Source organism: Mustela nivalis (assembly GCF_964662115.1).
Source record: "Mustela nivalis genome assembly, chromosome: 16".
Lineage (NCBI taxonomy): Eukaryota > Metazoa > Chordata > Mammalia > Carnivora > Mustelidae > Mustela > Mustela nivalis.
The window spans coordinates 40,839,252-40,859,646 of record NC_139035.1 but is presented as its reverse complement, the minus strand read 5'-3'; the positions used below and the strand labels follow the sequence as shown (position 1 = coordinate 40,859,646).

The 20,395-nt window shown below is 48.8% G+C and overlaps 1 protein-coding gene and 1 long non-coding RNA gene across 3 annotated transcripts in view; one reads left to right on the top strand and one right to left on the bottom strand.

Annotated features, from left to right (window-relative positions):
* Positions 1–3,186: 3,186 nt before the first annotated feature.
* The window catches only part of LOC309849423, a 57,532-nt gene continuing 40,323 nt past the window's right edge, over positions 3,187–20,395 (top strand). The window contains exon 1 of one of the 2 annotated variants that reach the window (XR_014303694.1): positions 3,187–3,381. This is a non-coding gene — a long non-coding RNA (uncharacterized lncRNA). The remainder of the gene's footprint in view (positions 3,382–20,395) is intronic. The other variant, XR_014303695.1, reaches the window with a different exon arrangement.
* Positions 17,601–19,708, bottom strand: GPR25 (G protein-coupled receptor 25). Its single transcript, XM_082701966.1, has one exon. It carries the CDS (start codon positions 19,610–19,612, stop codon positions 18,500–18,502), a length of 1,113 nt encoding a protein of 370 aa, XP_082558092.1. The 5' UTR covers positions 19,613–19,708; the 3' UTR covers positions 17,601–18,499.

Here is a 20,395-nt window from a genome sequence, read left to right as displayed (position 1 = left end):
GGCCAGAAGGAGGGTCGCAAAAGCAAGAGAAGGCAGCGCCAGGGGAATTTGGGAGGTATAAGGAGGATTTTGAGGCAGCAATGACGGGATATGCAAAAGCATAATGGCAAAGAAGCACAGTAGGTTCTAGGAGCTACGGGGAACTTAGGGTGTAGGATGAGGCAGAAGGAAAAAAATGAAAACAAAGAAAGACAAGCCTAAAGTGGCAGGCAGAGGCTCATTAGGAAGAAGGGTAGCTCTGTGCGGTTGTCCAGGTTGTGCACCATACTAATAAGGAGGGCTCATTGGTGTTCCACCCACCAAACTGTGTGGGTTCTCCCTAGAGAGGGCGACTTTCTCCCATTAATACAAAAGCACTGTCTGAACTAAGTTGACTGAAGAGCTGTGTGGGCTAGCTAAGGCTTAAGATTTTTATCCTGAGGTTGAAGAGAGGCTACTTGTACTAGTCAAGGTTCTCCAGAAAATCATAATCAATAGGTATAAATATATGTGTGTGTATACATATATATTAGAAAGAGAGAGATGCAGAGAAAAAGAGATTAATTTTAAGGAATGCTATTGGAATTGCTGACAAGTCCAAAATCTGCAGGGTGGCCTGACATGCTGAAGACCAGAGAAGACTGCAGTTCAAGTCCAAAGGCACTCTGCTTACAGAATTCCTTCTTCATCAGAGAAGGTCAGTCTTTTTCCTATTAAGGCCTTCATCTGATTGGATGAGGTCCACCCATATTATGGAGAATAATCTGTTTTACTCAGAGTCCACTGTTCCCTTAAATGTTAATCCCTTTTAAAAATACCTTCACAGGGCGCCTGGGTGACTCAGTGGGTTAAAGCCTCTGCCTTAGGCTCAGATCGTGATCCCAGGGTGCTGGGATCGAGTCCCGCATTGGGCTCTCTGCTCAGCAGGGAGCCTGCTTCCCTTCTTCTCTCTCTGCCTGCCTCTCTGCCTACTTGTGATCTCTCTCACTGCCAAATAAATAAATAAAATCCTTTAAAAAAAAAAAAAAAAACTTCACAGAGGAGTGCCAGGGAGCCTGCTTCCCTTCTTCTCTCTCTGCCTGCCTCTCTGCCTACTTGTGATCTCTCTCACTGCCAAATAAATAAATAAAATCCTTTAAAAAAAAAAAAAAAAACTTCACAGAGGAGTGCCAGGTGCAACTTTTGGCTTGTGAGTTTGAGCTCCATGTTGGGTGGAGAGACTACTTAAAAGTAATAAATAAATAAATAAATAAATAAATAAATAAATAAATAAATAAAATACCTTCACAGAAACATCCTGGGTAATATTTGACCAAATATCTGGAAACCACAGGCCTAGCCAAGGTGACACATAAAATTATCCATCACGATATTGAAAACTGTCAATCCAGAACCTAGGCAGACTCATTGTTAGATCAATGAGCAAACGGACTGGGGAGAATTTAGAAACAGCCATACAGGACGGTAGATCTTGCTTGACTTCACAACTGACTGACTAAAGACATGGCAGGTAGGAAGAGGGAAGAGTCGAGGGTTTCCCAGATTTCTAGCTTGAGGATTCAGCATAAGATGTATTCACCTGAGGACATCGAAGGTAATGTCCAGTCAGCAGCCCAGTAGTGTTGGCAGGAGCTCTAAACCACAAGGCAGGTTGGAGAGAGGGGCTTAGGAGACACTAGAGAGCTGGAGATCTGGGAGTGGGTGAAATCACCCAGGTAGGGTATGTAAGATGAGAAAAAGACATTGCCGGGGGGGGGGCGTAGAATTCTGGGAGTGTTAAGGATAGAGGGTAATGTGCGTTTGAAGGTAAGCATTATTATATTATTATATTACTCATGGAATGGCACAGTTTGTTGAAGCATTGATTTGCATTCCTTCTCCCTTTCCATTCACTGCTGCCTTTTCTCTGGGAGGAAAGCAGAACCCTCCTGAAGGCCTTAGCCCCAAGGCTCCTGAGACAATGCCAGGGGTCCTGAGAGGTTCAAGGGCAGAGATGTGGCTTTTGGAAGCCAGGGAAAAGAGGTGTGATGACCTGGGAATGTGAAGGAAAATAGTGTGTGTCCTGGGCAGCCAGGACCCTGAACACTAATTCACGCAGTGCCCAGAAGTGGTAGCGGGGCCTCAGCAGGTCTGGGAGGTGGGATGCTCAGGCCCAAGTTTTTGGCCTCAACATAACTGTGCACTGCACATACCCAGGAAGCAGGAGCTCAGGCTACAAGAGACCCCAGGGGGCTAGAGCAGCCAGCTGCCAGCCCTTAACCCTGTTCCCTGGTGTTCCCCTAAACCTTCAGGATCCTGCTTGAGAAAATACCAGTTTTTGCCACCCCAGAGGCCCAGAACAGAATCAAATTGATTTATGGACCTGACCTTGGCATATGTTGGGGGAGTGGGGCACAGAAGGGCATGGTGGAGACTATGGCAAATTCCAACACTGAGGCTCTGTCTCAGGGCAGCCGTCACTGCAAATATCACAAGAAAAGGGCTTCTATTTTTAAAACAAAATCTGGAAACCCAGATTTTGTGTGAAATGTGAGATCTCCTAATTTGTACACATTTGATTCTTTTATTAAAAATTTAAAAGCAGTCAAACAAAATGTATCTGCGGTCCTTGGGCCATAGCTTGATTTGCTGCCTCACAGCTCTGAGCACAGAGCCTGGGACTGGTTTGAGCAGGGTCTGAAGAAGACAGGGCTGGAGAAGCAGGTGTTCTGGAAGCAGAAACCAGAGCCCTTAAAAGGAACTGACTAGCCCAGACTATGGAAGGAGAGGGGGTTGCTCATTGGAAGAGTCCATCAAGCACCCAACAGGTTTCTGTCCTTCTCACTTTGGCTGAAGGGGGCCACAATTCTTTTCCATCGGTTGGTTAGTCCTGGGAAGTGGTGGAGGGGTCTTGAGAAAAGCTTTATGAGTTCCTGCCAGAGAATAGAAGGGGGCACAAGCTGGAAACTCCGTAGCTTAGCTTCTGAAAGCCTCATGGTGGCTGAGCAGCTGCCCGTCTGTGCTGGGAACAGCCCTTCCCCACATACTGTGGGGAGAGGGTGCCCCAGAACTCTCCCTGCCCATGGGAGCTGCCCTGGTCCTGCTGACTCAGGTGTCCTCAGGCCCTTGGGCCTAGCAGAAGATGAGGCTCACTCACCTTGCCCACCCTCCTCTCCCCCTCCCTCCGTGGGCTGGGTGAAAAGAATGAGTCGATTCTCAGTGGTGCAGACAGTGCCCTGTCGATGCCCTCTGCAAGAAGCCTTTTGGAAACCCCAGAATGACTCGGAGCCCGAGGCCCTGTTTCCTCTCCTGACCGCATCCTGCAGCTCGCAGCTGGGGGCAGGTGCAGGAGGGGTACTGCCCGTTGGCATCTGCCTCTGTGGCGCAGAACCCTCTCGACGGGGCACAGGCTGGTGGCAGGAGGTAAGTAGCTATGGGAAATGCATACGACCACCTTAGGGGGCCAAGGCTGGGGGTTTCACTCAACTGCCCCAAGGGAAGGGCAACTTGGGCGAAGACATTGCGTTTAGAGAGCTGTTTGGAATGCAGGACAGAGCCATCCGTGGGGCTCCGACTCTTGAGTTAGTTGCATGAGATGGAAAAGGAGCCCACTTCGCCAAGACACAGCAGCATGCAGCAGGCTGGCAATTCTCAGCTGCTTTCTGGATGCCACCGGATCCTGTCCACGGTGCTTACCCTTCCCACCTTCTCTCTCTTCCTTTGCATGTTCCTTCCCCTTTCTCTCGTTCTTCCCTCCCCTTCCTCTCCACCTCCTCCATCCGAGCCACCAGGGCTCCCATAGGATTCTAGGGACCACAGCCCTGTGTCTGAGGGCCTCCTGCCCAGAGCCCTGGCCCCTGAGACGCCATCCTCCCCTCTTAAGTACTGCGCCGGCCTCAGTTATAGCGTGCGCTCCCTGGTGGGGCCACCAGGGGGCGAGAGTTGATCGCTCTTGGATCTGGACCAATGATGCTCTGGTCTTTCCTCTCTGTGCCTTGGAGGAAAAAAAATCCTGAGAGTGAAAGTGACGAGGGTGGAGTGGAGTTGTCCTAGGCTCTAAGAATTCCTTGCTTCCGATAGCCCAGCTGATGGAGGACGCGGATCCTTCCTCTCCTGGGGGGTGAACGGGCCCCTCCCTCACTGCAAGCCCCAAGCCCCGAGCCTACCTTCCCTTGCTCTGGGATCACTGCCCAGCATGCCTTCAGGCCCTGGTCTCTGGCTATCCTCTCTTCTGTGTCTAGAGACCCAGAGAATTTGAAACCTTAAAAAGAAATTTTAAGAGATTATTTATTCATGTGTTTGTTTATGTGAGCAAGAGAGCAAGAGGGCAAGCAAGGCGGTGGTTGGGTGGGTAGGTGCAGAGGGAGAGGAAGAAGCAGACGCCCCGCCGAGCGGGGAGCCCCACATGGGGCTCCATCCAGGACTCCTAGGATCTCTGCCTGAGCGAAGGCAGATGCTTAACCCACTGAGCCACCCAGGCGCCCCGAGATTTTGAAACTTTAAGAAAAGATAGTAAATTATGTTAAAAACAATACAACTACAAAGACAAAAAGCTAAATACCACAGAGCAGAGAAAGCAGTGATTATTGTGGGGCTTTCAGATATGGCGGAGACCAGCCTCCTGACAGACAGGACATGTGGGTCCTGAGGGTGCCTCTCTGCTCCCAGCTCTCCTTACCCGCCCCCACTCCAGTGCCCACTGAGAAAGCCCTTTTCTGCTTGAAGTCAGATGGCACACATAGTAAGACTTTGTCAGCCTGGTCCCCACTGCATTTCTTCCCTGTCAGGGTTATGTGTGGTGGAGAAGTCCCAGGTCCCTGGGAGCAGAGCCTGGGTCCCCAAGTCTCTGTCTGAGCTGCACCTCAGGTCATGAGCTCGAGCAGCTGGCAAGGGAGGTGGCGGGAAAGATGGAGGATGAGGGCAGGGGTGTCTGCTGCTCTGATCAGGGCTGGGTTATTAGAAATCTGATAACTGCTTGCTTTTCTCAAGTGCCTGGAGATAGAGGTGCCCTCCAAAGTAGCACCTGACCTACTGGGACCTTTCCTCACTTTGCCTGGTAGGTGGTTATTGGGCAGCTCAGGGACGTCATTTAGGAGACATATAAAAAGTATGTGTTTTGAGACTTCAGTGGTCCAAACCTGTTTACTGGTGACAAATTAGCCTCAGTTTCTTCCTCTGTAAAATGGGGATGGTGGACGCACTGGTGTGGCTGTGGGGAGGATAGTGAAATCATGTAGATAAGATAGTTTTTAGCATTGTGTAATTATCAAGGAACCTCTCCACCCAAAGTGGGACTCCAGCTCATAACCCCGAGATCAAGAGTCATGCCCCACGGACTGAGCCAGCCAGGCACCGGGGAAAATTAATAGAAAATAATTTTTCTATTTATAAAAATTAAAAAATTTTATTTATTTTTTAAAATATGTTATTTATTTATGTGCCAGAGAGAGAGCACAAGCAGGAGGAGCAGCAGGCAGAGGGAGAAGCAGGATCCCCGCTGAGCAAGGAGCCCCATGTGGGGCTCGATCCTAGGACTCTGACATCATGACTTGAGCTGAAGGCAGACACTTAACTGACTGAGCCATCCAGACATCCTGATAGTGATTTTTTTTTTAAGACTTTTTTCCCCCACATTTCTAATCTTAAAAGAAAAATAAGTTCTTCCTCACACCCAACTCTCAGGAAGAAAAAAGAAAGAAAGAAAGAATCTTCTGCATGAAAATTAAGACTTCAGTGGTCCAAACCTGTTTACTGGTGACCAAGTTTCACTTCCTGTGGTTTAGCAGCTCGAGGCTTGAGGCTTCGAAAGGCCGCCCTCCTCCCGTGGCCAGCCCGGGGCCTGGGGCCTTGGCATGTGTTAACTAGAATCAAATTCGTGCCTCACACTTCTGTCTCCTACAATACTGATGAGAAAGGAAGAAAAAGGAGAATGGTTTACCTTGAGGTACGATGCTCTTAAAATCCATTGAAATGGTCCATAAACCCAGCTATGCATGACCTCCTCACACCTCCCCCTCTGTGACTGGTCAGGGCATTTTCCATCTGTTTGTTCATAAATTCATGCACTAAAGTGTTCTAAGTGCTTTGATAGCAGGGGGTGGGGGGCTGGGACGGGGGGGAGGTGTAGGTGTAGAGAGAGGGGGCCTGGCGATTGGAGTCAGTTCTGGAAAGTGGCTGAAAGGCAGCAGGCAGGATCCAGGCAGGATCTTGAAGCAAAATTTAGCTGGGTGTTCCTGATGGGCAAAAGCCCCCTAAGCTGAAATCAGGGAGGAGAAGCCACTCAGTTTGCCCAAGAAACTTCAGATATAAGTTGGATGCTGGCAAGTGGGCGATGTCTACTTTCTGTCCTTGCCCACCCCTAAGAGCTGGGATTCCAGCAGGGGCAGCTAAGAAATTGAAAAATAATCTCTACACACCGAAATGCTAATGGTATTTACTTCTGGGGTGGGGGCTGACCTAGGGACTGGGGGACGAAGAGGAGTTGAGCTTTGTTTATCATTTCCGTAAGGACTTTTTGCTGTGAAAGTGTATTCTTTATTCATATGCAATTCTTACAATTTAAAATGAATAGTTAACATTAATAGTTTAAAACTTTTTTTTTTTAAGATTTTATTTATCTATTTGACAGAGAGAAATCACAAGTAGATGGAGAGGCAGGCAGAGAGAGAGAGAGGGAAGCAGGCTAGGCTCCCTGCAGAACAGAGAGCCCGATGCGGGGCTCGATCCCAGGATCCTGAGATCATGACCTGAGCCGAAGGCAGCGGCTTGACCCACTGAGCCACCCAGGCGCCTCAATAGTTTAAAACTTTTTATTATGAATACTCTCCAACATAAATGAGAGAGTCTAGTATAATGAACTTTTATTTATCTGTCACCTAGACTTAGTGATTATCAACATTTTCCTCTCTTTCCTTAGTTTATTTTTTAGCAAAATATTTTTTGAATTATTTAGCAAATAATTTTTTAGCAAAATATTTTAAAGAAAGTCCCAGACATGGCAACATATCACTTCGAAATGTTTCAGAGCTAATCTCTGAAAACAAAAAAACAAAAAACCTGGACGCTTTTCTTATAGAATCATTTGATCGTTATCACAATAGCCCTTTAATATTACTTAATACATAGTGACGTTCAAAGTTCCCCAGTTGTCCTACCATTGTCTTATTTTTTTTTTTTTACAATTTTATTTATTTATTTGACAGACAGAGATCACAAGTAGGCACAGAGGCAGGCAGAGAGAGGGGAAGGGAAGCCGGCTCCCTGCTGAGCAGAGAGCCAGTGCAGGGTTCGTTCCCAGGACCCTGGGATCATGATCTGAGCCGAAGGCAGAGGCTCCAACCCACTGAGCCACCCAGGCACCCGCCCCACAATTGTCTTTTAAAGGTGGTCTGTGTCTATCAGATCCAAGGAAGGTCTACACATTGAAATTGGCTCTTTTTTCCCCACCTGATTTTTTTTTTTAATCAAGTCTTGTTGAAATCAGGTCAGCTGTCTCATGAAATAACCTACATTCTGTGTTTTATCTGCTTGCCTCCTCGCATTGTCCCTGAACTTGCTCCTGACCCTTATATTTGTCACATTGTGTTTTCTCCCTTCTCACTGGGAACTCTTCCCTGAGGCAATAGGGGAGCATCTTGTAATGGTCCAGCTCCCGCCCAGTGGCTTTAGCATCCACTAGTGACCGTTGCCTGAATCAATTATTTTCTTTGAGGTTGCAAAGAGTGATTTTTTTGTTTCTATTTAAAATAATTTTTTCCTGGGGGCACCTGGGTGGCTCAGTGGGTTAAAGCCTCTGCTTTCGGCTCAGGTCATGGTCTCAGGGTCCTGGGGTCGAGCTCTGCATTGAGCTCTCTGCTCAGCGGGGAGCCTGCTTCCTCCTCTCTCTCTGCCTGCCTCTCTGACTACTTGTGATCTCTGTTTATCAAATAAATAATAAAATTAAAAAAAAAAAGAAAAGAAAATGATTTTTTCTTAAAAAGCAGTAAACTTCATAGGATGTGGGCAATCGCCTTCTTACTAACCTACCTTCCAAATTCAGGTTATGATATAAGAAAACAGCCTAAAAGATGTCCCTGTTGATTTATTATATTTTAAAAATAATTTTCCTGTTTACAGAGCCTGCTGGGGTTCCCCGACAGGCTCTGCTCGGGTGTCTTTCGAGACTTGAACTGCCGAGAGTACCCAGACCCTGTATGCGTGGGTCTCTCTTGATACCGGACCACAAACAGATTCTGAAATGTCAAAAAGCATTTATTCAGTGGGCTGAGAAATGAATTTTACTTTCCGACTTGATGTTACTTGTTTGTCTTGCCTCGTTTGTGGTAATGGGTAGCGTGGTTGAGTTGTTGCCTTTGCGTGTGTGCGGATTGTTTTGCCTTGATTGTTTGATTTTTAATTGATGGTTATATGCTTCCAGCCTTTTGGTGGGTGCATTTTATAAAATATTTAAAATATTTTTGAAAGCAAGATGTGAGGTAAGTCTCTGTCGAAGAGGTTGCGCCTGTAATCGCGGGACTATGGACCAGAGGAGTCCCCTCATCCCGCCCCCACCCAGGGCTGGGCCCTTATGGGCAGCAGCTTGGCCACCCACTGCTGGGCACGGCCCCTCAGCCGAGTGGCTGTGTGTGGACGGCTGCCTGCTCCACTCATGCCAGGGAGTGCTCTGGGCTCAGCAAGGCAGTGTCCCCTGCTGAGAGACAGAACAACCAGGGTCTACTCCCAGACTTTCACTCAAGGGGCACCGTGATCAGCCCGTTCTCTGGAAATCATTGAATCCAAAAGTGATTTATTCACACAGTACAGAGTTCTTTGTATAATTCTGAGCTTCAAAAAAGAGGAAAAGAAAAATAGCATTTTACCCCAAATCTGTGTGGCTTTTATTTCATTTATGCCCGTGAGCCCACACTTTCCGTCTTTCGCGTGTGTGTGTGGGACGGAGACTCAGGGTGTCAGTGGTTGTTCCTCAGGCAAACGGGGAGTCTTTTTAATTTCGGTAGCCCCACAGCCCTGCTGACTAAGTGACACATAGCAAATGCAAAATAAAAATGTGGTGAATCAGGGAATCAGAGAAGAGAAATCACAAGCTGTGGTATAATTCAATTCCACTCAACGAAGAGTTTGTATTGTTTATTGTACTTGCGAGGATTATAGCAAACATCGAATGCTCGATACGTGCCAGGTAGTTGTAAGCACCTGATTTGGTGTCACATTTAACTTTTTCATGTGCCCACTGAGGTAAAAAGCGTTATTCCCATTTTACGGATGAGGATTTTGAAGTGGAAAAAGAAAGTGAGAAGCAGAGCTGGGACTTGAACCAGGCACAGCCCCAGCTTATGCACTAAGGTCCTTCCTGTTTACAGTGGTTTTCACAGTCTGTCCATTAGGGTCTAAAATAATAATAATTACGGACATTCATGTGTGCTGTGCTACTTTTTTTTTTTTTAAGATTTTATTTACTTATTTGTCATAGAGAGAGAAGCGACAGCAAGCACAGGCAGACAGAGTGGCAGGCAGAGGCAGAGGGAGAAGCAGGCTCCCCGCCAAGCAAAGAGCCCGATGTGGGACTCGATCCCAGGACGCTGGGATCATGACCTGAGCTGAAGGCAGCTGCTTAACCAACTGAGCCACCCAGGCGTCCCTGCTGTGCTACTTTTCAAACGGCTTCCAAAATGTATTGTTTATGAGTCCACGGCTCCTGTTTTTGAGGTGGGGGGGGGGGTTCATTGTTTCGAAGGAGACAGCATCAGAGGTGATGGAATGACACAGGGCCATGAAAGAGAAGAGCCCACAGGAGGGGAAGCAGGTGGCAGGGGTTCTGTTCGGTTTGGAATGGGCATCCCAAACCAGGTCTGCGGGGAAGAATGCTTACTGCTGCGAGTTTATCACAGCAAAAGCTCCGGAACAAGCTGAGTGTCTAACAGGGAGATGGCTTAGCTAAATTCTGGTCTATCCACAGGGAAAGGGAAGCCTTCAGAAGTGACCGTTAGGAAATCTGTATAGTGGCATAGAAAAATGTTTCTGGTATATTCCAGAAAACAGAAGAAAACAAAACAGAACATCTCCTGATGACAGCGGTGTAAGATGTGACCATGATAGAGAAGGGTTGGAAAGAGAATGTGCCAACGTGACAATTAGTGCTATTAGGGTGCGTGGTCTGGAGTTATTTTACTCTTAATGTGACATTTTTCTCTCTTTATGGTAATCAGAATTTTAAAAAATGAAACCTGTGAAGATTTGGAACAATTTGTTAGAAAGGAAGGAAGGAAGGAAGAAGAAGAAAAGAAAAGAAAAGAAAAGAAAAGAAAAGAAAAGAAAAGAGGAAAGGACCCAAGATTTTGCTTAAAAAGATAGAAAGAATTCAGCAAGCCTTGTGTGTCCTCTACTATACTATGGCTTCTTGTGCATAGGATCCAGTATGGGGACAGCACAAACCTTGTTTTTGGCTGGCTGGGGCTGAGGCAAAGAGACACACTGGATTAGAGATGCAATGCGAGTGCGCGCATCACGAAGACAGTCATTTTCAGAGCGGGGTGCGCGAGATTAATCACCCTGTGTCTAGCACATCTCCCTGGGGCAAACCACAGCCTCCTCCCAGACATGAGCAGCCGTTGTCTCAGATCTGTACTTCAGGCTTTGCTGCCCACCAAAGCCAAGCTCCTCTGCTTTCACTGCCTAAGTTGCCAGTTAGGACTAGCCAGGCAGTGTGGGGGAGAGGGGGTGGTTTGCACCGTTTCTCCCCATTTTGATCCCTTAGATTAACACACCTGCAAAGTACCCCATTCATCGTCTCATTCTGATGCCCAAGCTCTCCTCAGTGAGGGGACCCTGATTGTATTAGTCTGGGTTCTCCAAAGAAACAGAACCAATAGAAGAGAGATAAATATATCTACTTTATAAATATATGTATTATATAGATTATTATATATTTATATGCCCATCTAAATCCAACCATCTCTCTATCTAAAGACATGTAGTATAAGAAATTGGCCCACACCATAATGGAGGCTGAAAAGTCCCCAAATCTCCAGTTGGTAAGCTGGAGACCCAGGAGAGAGTTGAGGTTGGAAATTCTAGTCCCAGTCCGAGTCCAAAGGAAGAAGACTGATGTCACAGCTCAGACAGTCAGGTCAAGAGTGGATTCCCTCTTACACAGCCTTTGGTTGTGTTCAGGCCTCTGATGGGTGGGATGAGCCCCCTGCCTCCCGCCGCTCCCGCCCCCTATCCGCCACGTGAGTTCTTTCCTCAGTCTACTGATTCACATGTGAATCTCTGCACGCCCATAGACACACTCAGAATAACATCTGACCAAATATCTAGGCACCCTGTGCTCCCCACCCCCATCAAGTGGACACAAAAAATTAACCACCATTTAACTATTGATCTTTTGAGAACAGAAGTACAATAATTCTATGTAGGGCCAGTAATGGTCTTGATCTCAGTGTGCGACTGGGTTTAGTACTAATGAGTGATACACAGGGTAAGGCAGGTGCTAAAAACTGGTGGGAGATGGAAGCTGGCTTGAGCTATGGGCCAGGGTGAGCAGGTTTTAAATTCTGCCAGGTGTGTGTGTGACCCCTGGCAAGTCAGTAGAGCTCTTGGCAGGTATTTCAGCTCCTCATCTGTAAAATGGGGATAATAATACAAGTTCTTTAGGGAATATCCTTGCACGAGTTACAAGTCTTTGGAATAATATAATAAGACGGTAATCTTGTGTTCTTTTTAAGTTGGGCAGATACCAAATTGACAAATATTTTTAAAAATAATAATGCCTGGTGGTGTTTATTAAGGGTATGGTGAATGGGCACTCACATACACCTCCAGAGAGAATACAGATTTTCCAACAATTTGGCACAATGTACCAAAAGTCTTCAACCGTTTATAATCTTTGATGAATACTTTTTGCTACCAGAAATTTGCCCTAAAAATGAATTATAAATGGTTACAAAAATCTTTGTACAAGGATGTTCATCATAGAATTGTTTACAAGGGTGAAAAATTGAAAAAGGTTAGGGATTCTGGCTGTGTTGGAAGAGCGTGCAGTTCTTGATCTCAGGGTCAAGTTCACATCCCATGTTGCGTATAAAGACTACTTTAAAAAATAAATGAGCTTTAAAAAAAGATTAGGGGGGCGACTGGGTGGCTCAGTGGGTTAAGCCTCTGCCTTCAGCGCGGGTCATGATCTCAGGGTCCTGGGATCGAGCCCCGCATCGGGCTCTCTGCTCAGCGGGGAGCCTGCTTCCCCCTCTCTCTATGCCTGCCTCTCTGCCTACTTGTGATCCCTCTCTGTCAAATAAATTAAAAAAGTCTTTTTTTAAAAAAATGAGGGGCTTGGTTACATAAATGAGATTGTATTTCATATAATGATGTATTGTAAACTTAAAAACATGTTTTAGAAAAGTATTTAATGATATGATAAAATATGGCATATTGCTTAATGAAGAAAGCAGGCTACAAAATAATGTATATAGGGGCATCTGGCTGACTCAGTTGGTAGAGCATGGGACGCTTGATCTTGGGTCACAGGTTCAAGCCTCATGTTGGGTGCAGAGCCTACTTAATTAAAAAAAAAAGTGAGTGCCACAATAATGTATATAATGCATATAATATTCAACAAATAGCTACTTAGTACCAATTTTGTGCCAGGCACTGGGTATACAATTGGGAACACAACAGACTCAGTCTGTGGTCTCAGGTAGGTTATTCCCAATTTAATGGGGAAAAAAAATGTACACATGTTTATTGTTCTATACACAGAAAAATATTTTAAAGTATCTTTTCATGGTGGAATGGTGGGTGTTTTTCATAGTTTCTTTTGTATTTTCCTCTAATTTCACTTTTTATTAATAAAGAACCAGTGTTATTTTAATAATCGGAAGAAAACTCTTAAAATTAAATTTTTTTTTTTTGAGTATAGTCTACACACAGTGTGACATTAGTTTCAGGTGTACAACGTAGCGATTCAACAACTCTACATTAGGCTGTGCCCGGCATGGGCATAGCTGCCGTCTGTCACCAGATTCCCTGTACTGTACGTTTTATTCACATGACTTATGCACATATTCATTCCATAACTGGAGGCCTGGATCTCCCCCATTTTGCCCATCCCCCGCCTTTCCCTCAGGCACCCACCAGTTCTCTGTACTTCTTGGTCTGAGTCTGCTTTTCGTCTGTTTATTCATTTGTCTTGTTGTTTTTTTTTTTTTTTTTTTTTTTTAGATCCCACATATAAGCGAGATTATATAGTTTGTGCCTTAGAAATTCTTAACATTTTTAAGAGAGAGCCGGGGTCAGGGAGTTGCCGAGTGTGAGCTGGGTTCAGAATGGAGAGAGCGAGCGCCTCTTTGGGTATCACCTGGGAAGGGGTAGCAGGGGAAGAGAGGGCAGGAGGGTTCCACCAAGGTTTGATCAGCATTGTTTGCTTCTCCGTGACCATGACCAAGCCTCTTTACTTGTCATTTTCAAGGTCTGTAAAATGAAGCTAGTCATTCCTGCCTACTACAGGGTCATGAGAATTGATGAAATTCTGTGTGTGTGCTCTTTAAATATTTGTGGTGTGTTACACGGACACCAGTGGTGTTATTATTACCTTAAACAAGTGACTTCCCATCTCTGATGCTCAGAGTCCTCTTAGAACCGTCAGAATGGGTTTCTAGCTCTCACAAGTACTGTGAGGTAGTGAATCTCGGGCGGTGTCTGCTTTCACGCGAGATACCATCACACACCCAGGACACACTTTTGACTTTGGTGATCATGAAGAGCGATGGTGTATATCTTTGCTTCGGCTTTTCCTCTCCCTTTCCAGGCATCCCCTGGTCTGTTGGCTGTGGGTCTTTCTGTCATTTGTCCTCTTCTCCTGGTGCTGGGGGGGCTCGAACCACGCAGGGGGTGGTCAGGAGCTTCCTTTGGGTCTCTCTGCCCCAGTAAGGGAGGCATTTAGACTTGATAAGGTCTGCCACATCAGAAGCCCTCACAAGTGGCCACAGTCCTCACTTTACCCCCAGAGCGACACGGGGACTGAGTCATATCATCAAGGGCAACTTTGCCAGCTCTGCCATTCTTCTGAACTCCTCAGATCACTCATCACCCCGGGGGGGAGGCCTGGGTTCCCACACTGTGCCCTGAGAAAGAACCTTGGAGGTCAAAGGAGGTGAGAAAAAAGGCCCAGAATTAGTCATAAGAATGAAGTCAGAGTCACACATGGCAAATGTGCCCAACCTTTGACCAGGCGCTGACCTTTTTTTCTTTTCTCCTTTTTTTTAAATCTATTTTTTTAATGTGAGTAGAGTGGATGCTGACCTTTTTAAACCCCAGAGCAGCCCCACCCTTCTCACGGCCACAGCGAGGGCAGGACGGTGAGGGCACGCGGAAGGCCAGGGCAGGGGGGGCAGGGGTGGGGGTGGGGATGATGGGGCGGGGGCAGCCAGGGCGGGGGCAGCCAGGGCGGGGGGCAGCCATGCCGGGGGAACTGGATAATCCCAAGGCGGGGCTCCTGTGGTTTGTTTGTCTAAAACACCACAGCTCACAAAGTACTTTCAAGAACATGATTTGCTTTGATCTACCAGGCAGCCCAAGCAGACATAATCATCTCCATCCTTCAAGATGAAGAAAGTGAGGCCCACAGGCTGGGAGACACCCCAGGACAGGTAGCTCGTGGTGGCAGTGGGAGGCAGGACCCAGAACGTTGTTAGCCACCACCCCCTACCCCCGAGTTTGGCAGTTTCACAGCCCTTGGAGAATTTCCCTTAAAAGAAAAGTTATACAAATTTCAGGAATAAAGAGATGGAGGGAGGAATCTGTAACCCCCCTACTCTAACACAATCACTGCTCACATTTATTGAGTTTCCCCTAGACTTTCTTCTGTGCCCTTTTATCAAACATACCTAAAATGACATACATTCCTCCCACTCCTCACAATGTATCCTATTATTTCATACTGTGGTGTGGTTCTGATGATCATTCCTTCGACAGGTGGTTCATGAGTGCGCCAGCCATGGCCAGCAGTGTTCCCGGCAATGGGGACACGTGGGGACACGGCACTGAATAAAGTAAACTCCCTTCACTTAGGGAGCCCTTATTCTGATGGGAGAGACCAACAAGGAACAAAGAAGTAAGACAGATGGCATTTCCTTCCTTAGCACCACGAGAAAAGCAACATACCTGGGATGCTTCAAACTTGTGGGAGAGAAAGCAAAGAGCAAAAGATACTTTTTGTCCACGCAACTTTGATTTCGTGGCATGTAATGTTTTGCGTTACCCAAACCCCTTGAACAGTTATCGAGCTTGAAGTGAGTGGGTGTTCAACACACGAAACCTTGTTGTCTTCTTTTCTTTTATGGTCCACATTTTCCGATCTCTCCTTTAAGCAACATCTTAAGAATCTGCATAACAGTTATGTTAAGGAGGGCCTCACACACCAGACATTCACGTTGTTCCCTTTCAGGCTCAGTCTTTAAGAATGTTTTAGAACTTAGTGCCTCAGATTTTCTTATTTAGTATTACTGTCTTAGTAGAGAATGATGAACATGAAATCACAGGGTCACAGAGAATGAAGAATTTGAAGGGATAGGATATGAGTATTTTTTAAAGCTCTGCACATTGATTGACAAATTGCTTTCTTTTTTTTTTTTTTTTTTTTAAGATTTTATTTATTTATTTGACAGACAGATCACAAATAGGCAGAGAGGCAGGCAGAGAGAGAGAGGAGGAAGGGGCTCCCTGCCAAGCAGAGAGCCTGATGTGGGGCTCCATCCCAAGACCCTGGGATCATGACCTAAGCTGAAGGCAGAGGCTTTAACCCACTGAGCCACCCAGGTGCTCTGACAAATTGCTCTCTAAAAGAATTTGCCCTTTGGGTGCCCCGCTGGCTCAGTCTATTAAGTGTCTGCCTGGGGCTCAGGTTTTGGGATTAAGCCCCGCATCCCGCATCAGGCTCCCTGCTCAGCGGGGAGCCTGCTTCTTCCTCTCCCTTTGCCTGCAGCTCTGCTTGCTTGTGCACACACTCTTTCTTTCTCTCTCTCTCTCTCTGTCAAACAAATAAATAAAATCTTAAAAAAATATAGAGAAAATAAAAGTATCCCCTTTAACACTCCTGTTGGCAATACATACGGGAGTGCTCATTGAACCAGCTCTTTCCTGAACCTGCGCTTTGTCTTCCTCTGTGAAAACTGGAAGTTTACTGGTCCTCTTTCACTCTTGTGTGAGTATAGAAAAAAATTTCCGAGGACCCCCAAGGCAGGCAAATTCGTTGACTTTCACAAACAAAGGGAGGGAACTTTCTCTCCATGTCGTGTCTGTATCTGTATCGTGTGTGTCTGTGTTCGCGCGCGCGCGCACACGCACGCGCATGCACACTTCCCCAGCCCCCCAACCCGCACTCCCCGTCAGCTGGAGTTCTGCATTGGGAGGAAAATGTTGAGGGAGCTCAGTGAGTCAGGAAGTCAGGAGAAGTAAATTGGTGGGAGTAGAAGTGGAACCTTAGCACAGCCAAGAGAAGCGCTTGGCTTGTGAGCTGAGGTTTCGTTCCCCACATCCCAACCCACATGAGAGCTACCTTCCTTATCTTGCAAGCCCACCATATGGCATAGAATAATTTCTTTCTTTCTTTTGAAGATTTATTTATTTACTTAAGTAATCTCTACACCCAGCGCCGGGGCTCGAACCCATGACCCTGAGAACAGGAATCCCATGCTTCTTGGACTGAGCCAGCCAGACACCCTAACGAACAATAATTTCTTGCCTCGAAGAGCAATGGTGAGCGTAGAAGAGCCATCCATGGGAAACTTGAGCTCTTAAACTGTAAGAATGTCTGAATTTGTCCTACTGGCACCAGGGACCCCACAGACTCCTAAGTCTTGCCTCGCTCTGGGTGTGTGGGAGGAATGTGCTTAATCTTTCTTAACAGCCTCACCTACTAAGAGGCAGCTGACAGGTGAGGTCACAGTGGGCTGTGACATTCAATTCATTTTAATCCAACACCCCTAAATGCTAAAAACAGATGCAGTGGTATTAGGTTGGGGTTAAGCAGCTTGAGAATGAATGCCCTGGATTCAGACCCAACCTAGCACTGATCTCAGGGGGTGCCGCCCCCGAAGCCTGCAGCTTTATGATCGGCCTGATGGAGAGCTGGCTGGGAGGCGGTTCTCAAGGAGAATTACCTTCCTTTCCCTGCACTGACATTCCTTTAGGCCAAATCCTCTTAAATCAAAAGTATAAACACCGAATTCCCAAACCCTCCAGAAACCTCAAAGGGTAAGTCAGAGTCAGAAAATGGATAGAGGGTCTCAAAAAGGATAGGGAAAAATGCCCAGTACACATTCAAAAAAATCACAGTGACTCATTTCCTCTTTGAAGTGACACCTGGCTAGCAGATGCCCTTACGTCTTTTTTTTTTTTTTTAATGTAACCTTCAAGATGTGAAACATCCTTTAAAATAATAAAAGCAAAGGATTTGCTGCCTTTCTGTAGGATTACTGCACCCTCAATGGTGCCGCTAACCGTCTAGGTTCCTGACATTGCACTAAATCCTGATCATCCGAGGTTAACCTCAACTACTGGATTGATTTTGTCTGACCCAGGATTGGATTTTCCTCCCAACATTCATTTCACTCCCACTGCTCAAGTAAAGAAAGACATGATTGTCAAGCTCAGGCTAGCAAGTTTTTATTGAGAACGGTAACTGACACGGACGATTCTGGTGTCCCCGGCTGAGTGATAGAGAATTTGAATGTCTGGTGAAAGATTTCAGAATCTTCTGTCCAGAGGGAAGGGCCAAGATAATTTCCAGAGTAGGTCCATCTGCTTCATGGGGATGGGGAGAGGATACAAAACTAGGGTAGGCCTAGCACTTTCGGGGAAATTGTCAGGAGGAATTAAGTGGACAGTGCCCACTGAAGCTAGTCCCCACGGCTTTGGTGAGCTTTGAAAATGCAAACCCCGGGGAGAATGAACTGATAGTGACTAATGATACAGCATAGACAGCTACAAAGATGACTAAAGGCAAAAGGGCTGTCAATTCCCATATTCTGCCGAATTTTTTTGGAGATTGAGAGGGCCAGAGGGTCTGACTTCGAGAAGGTATTTCTCAGAAGGCAGTGGCTATTGTAGGGGTTCAGAGAAAGCATAGCTGGAGATGGCATAGCTTTTGGGGGGTGGTGGGCTGTGTCTGGTATTCTGACCAGCTCCATTCCCAATGGGGCAGAGAAGGAAACCATTTCCCTTCCTTCTACTTGGCGAACCTGTGGGTGTCCAGACTGCTGTCTGCTTCATCTCCTTAGACCTTTATTGGACTGAAGAAATCAGCCCCATTGCCCACTGGGCTGAGAGAACGGCTGCTCTCAGCAGGCTGGTTTGGGGGCGGGAGTTCCAAAAGCGCTGAGGTCCTGAGAAAGCTGATGGAGGCGGCCCTGGGAGTCCAGGCAGGGCCGGCCTGAGCGCGCTGCCGGCAGCAGAGAAGGCAGGTCTGGGGAGTTTCTCCCCCTCGATTCCCCGGGGCCTCCCTCCCCTGCGGGCTCCGGGGCCGCCACCTCCCCAGGCGGGGGACAAGCTAGAGCAGGGCCGGGCCAGCGCTAGCCGTCCGCGCTCTCTCGCAGCTGCCGGCGGGGCTCCGGAACAAGGAGCTGTCGTCCCTGGAGAGCGAGGACGCCGAGCTGCCCCCGCGCGCCGGGCGGTCGGGGCGCCCGCAGACCCCGCGCCAGGCCCGGGCGCGGAACGAGCGGTCCAGCAGCAGGTAGATGAGCGGGTTGGCGCAGCTGTTGACGAAGGCCAGGCAGGTGGCGATGCTGAGGCCCCAGCGCAGCGCCAGCAGCAGGCCGCAGGGCAGCGGCAGCGCCCCCAGGCGCGCCAGGTGGAAGACGGCCCGCAGGGCGCCGAAGGGCAGCCAGGAGCCCACGAACGCGCCCTCGACGGCGAAGATGATGCGCAGCGAGTTCCTCCGGGCCCGGCCCAGGTGCGGCGGCCGGCGCAGGCGGCGCGAGATGAGGCAGTAGCAGACCAGGCTGACGCCCAGGGGCAGCGCGCAGGTGAGTAGCAGCAGCAGCAGGCTCAGCGCCTGCAAGGCGTCGGAGGGCTCCTCCCCGCACTGGCTGCCCCGGCCGCCGGGGAGGGGCTGCAGCTCCCGGTAGGCGAGGGAGGGCAGGCCGGCCAGGAGCGCCGTGGCCCAGACGCTGCAGCAGGCGGCCAGCGCGCAGCGCGGGGTGCGCAGCGGCCGCGCGTCGAGCAGCTTCACCACCGCCAGGTAGCGGTCCACGCTGAGCCCCGCCAGCAGCAGCGCGCCTGCGCAGCGCGTGCCGGCCAGCGCGAAGCCGCTGAGCTTGCACAGGCCCTCGCCGAAGGGCCAGCGGCCGCCGCGCGCCGTCGCCACGGCCCACAGCGGCAGCGTGAGCACGAGGCCCAGGTCGGCGGCGGCCAGGTGCAGCACGAAGGTGTCCACGAGCCGCCGCGGGCCGCGCCGCCCGACCAGCAGCCACACCACGAAGGAGTTGCCCAGCAGGCCCACCACGAAGGCCACCAGGTAGAGCACGGGCACGTAGGCGTAGCTGTAGGGCAGGTCCCGGACCCGGCACAGCTCCAGGTCCTCCAGGTCCTCCAGGTCGCCGGACCCTGAGTAGTCCCAGGACGGCGTCCACGGGCTGGGGGTCCAGGGCTCGGTGAGAGGCATGGCGGGGGAGGACCGCGAGGCCGGTGGGGGACGCAGTCTGGGTGTGGGCGGCGGCAGCTCTGAGCGAGAGGTTGTGTGTGTGTGTGTGGGGGGGGGGGGGGGTTGCTCTTCACGGCTGGTGCCCAGCACCTCCCTTCCTGCCACCCAGACCAAAGCAGGTGGGTGGGCAGGAAGGTGAGGGAGGAGCGGGGTGGCGTGGGACGGGCAGGCTCCTGGGTAGAGGCCTACGATTTGGGGCTGGCCCCAGGGGAAGTGCAGGGAACCTGGCAGAGGAGACTTGGAGAGGGTTCTTGGAGAAAAGGTCCCTCCCAGTGGGAGCCCTCTGGTCGGATGTTGCAAGAGTTGGCGGGTGCCCGACAGCCTCCATCTGTTTCCATCTCCCACTTGGTTCCCATCGGTGCTGGGCTCTGTGGTTTCCTCTAGTTTTATTCGAGGTGAGGGGCTAGAACCCCCGCCGACGGTTTTGTAAGGGGGCGGTGTTGCGGCAGCCTGCTGCGGGTTCACGTGTTCTCTAGGAAAAAGGGGTTCTGCTGTCTGGTGCACAACAGGGCCAGGGTGAAGGGGGGGTCTCCACCTGGGAGCCCACTTCCTAATCAGGAATTGGCCACCAGAGCTCTCCAGCTGTTTTTAGCCTCCTGAGGCACCAGGTTAAATGTCCTAACTCAAAGAGTGGCTTTTTCTGACCAAATCAGCTCCTTATGGAGCCACACGGGAAGGTTTTAAGCTAGAAAGGAAGAAGTATCCAGACAGAAGAGGTGAGGGGCCTGGGATTTAATCCCAGCC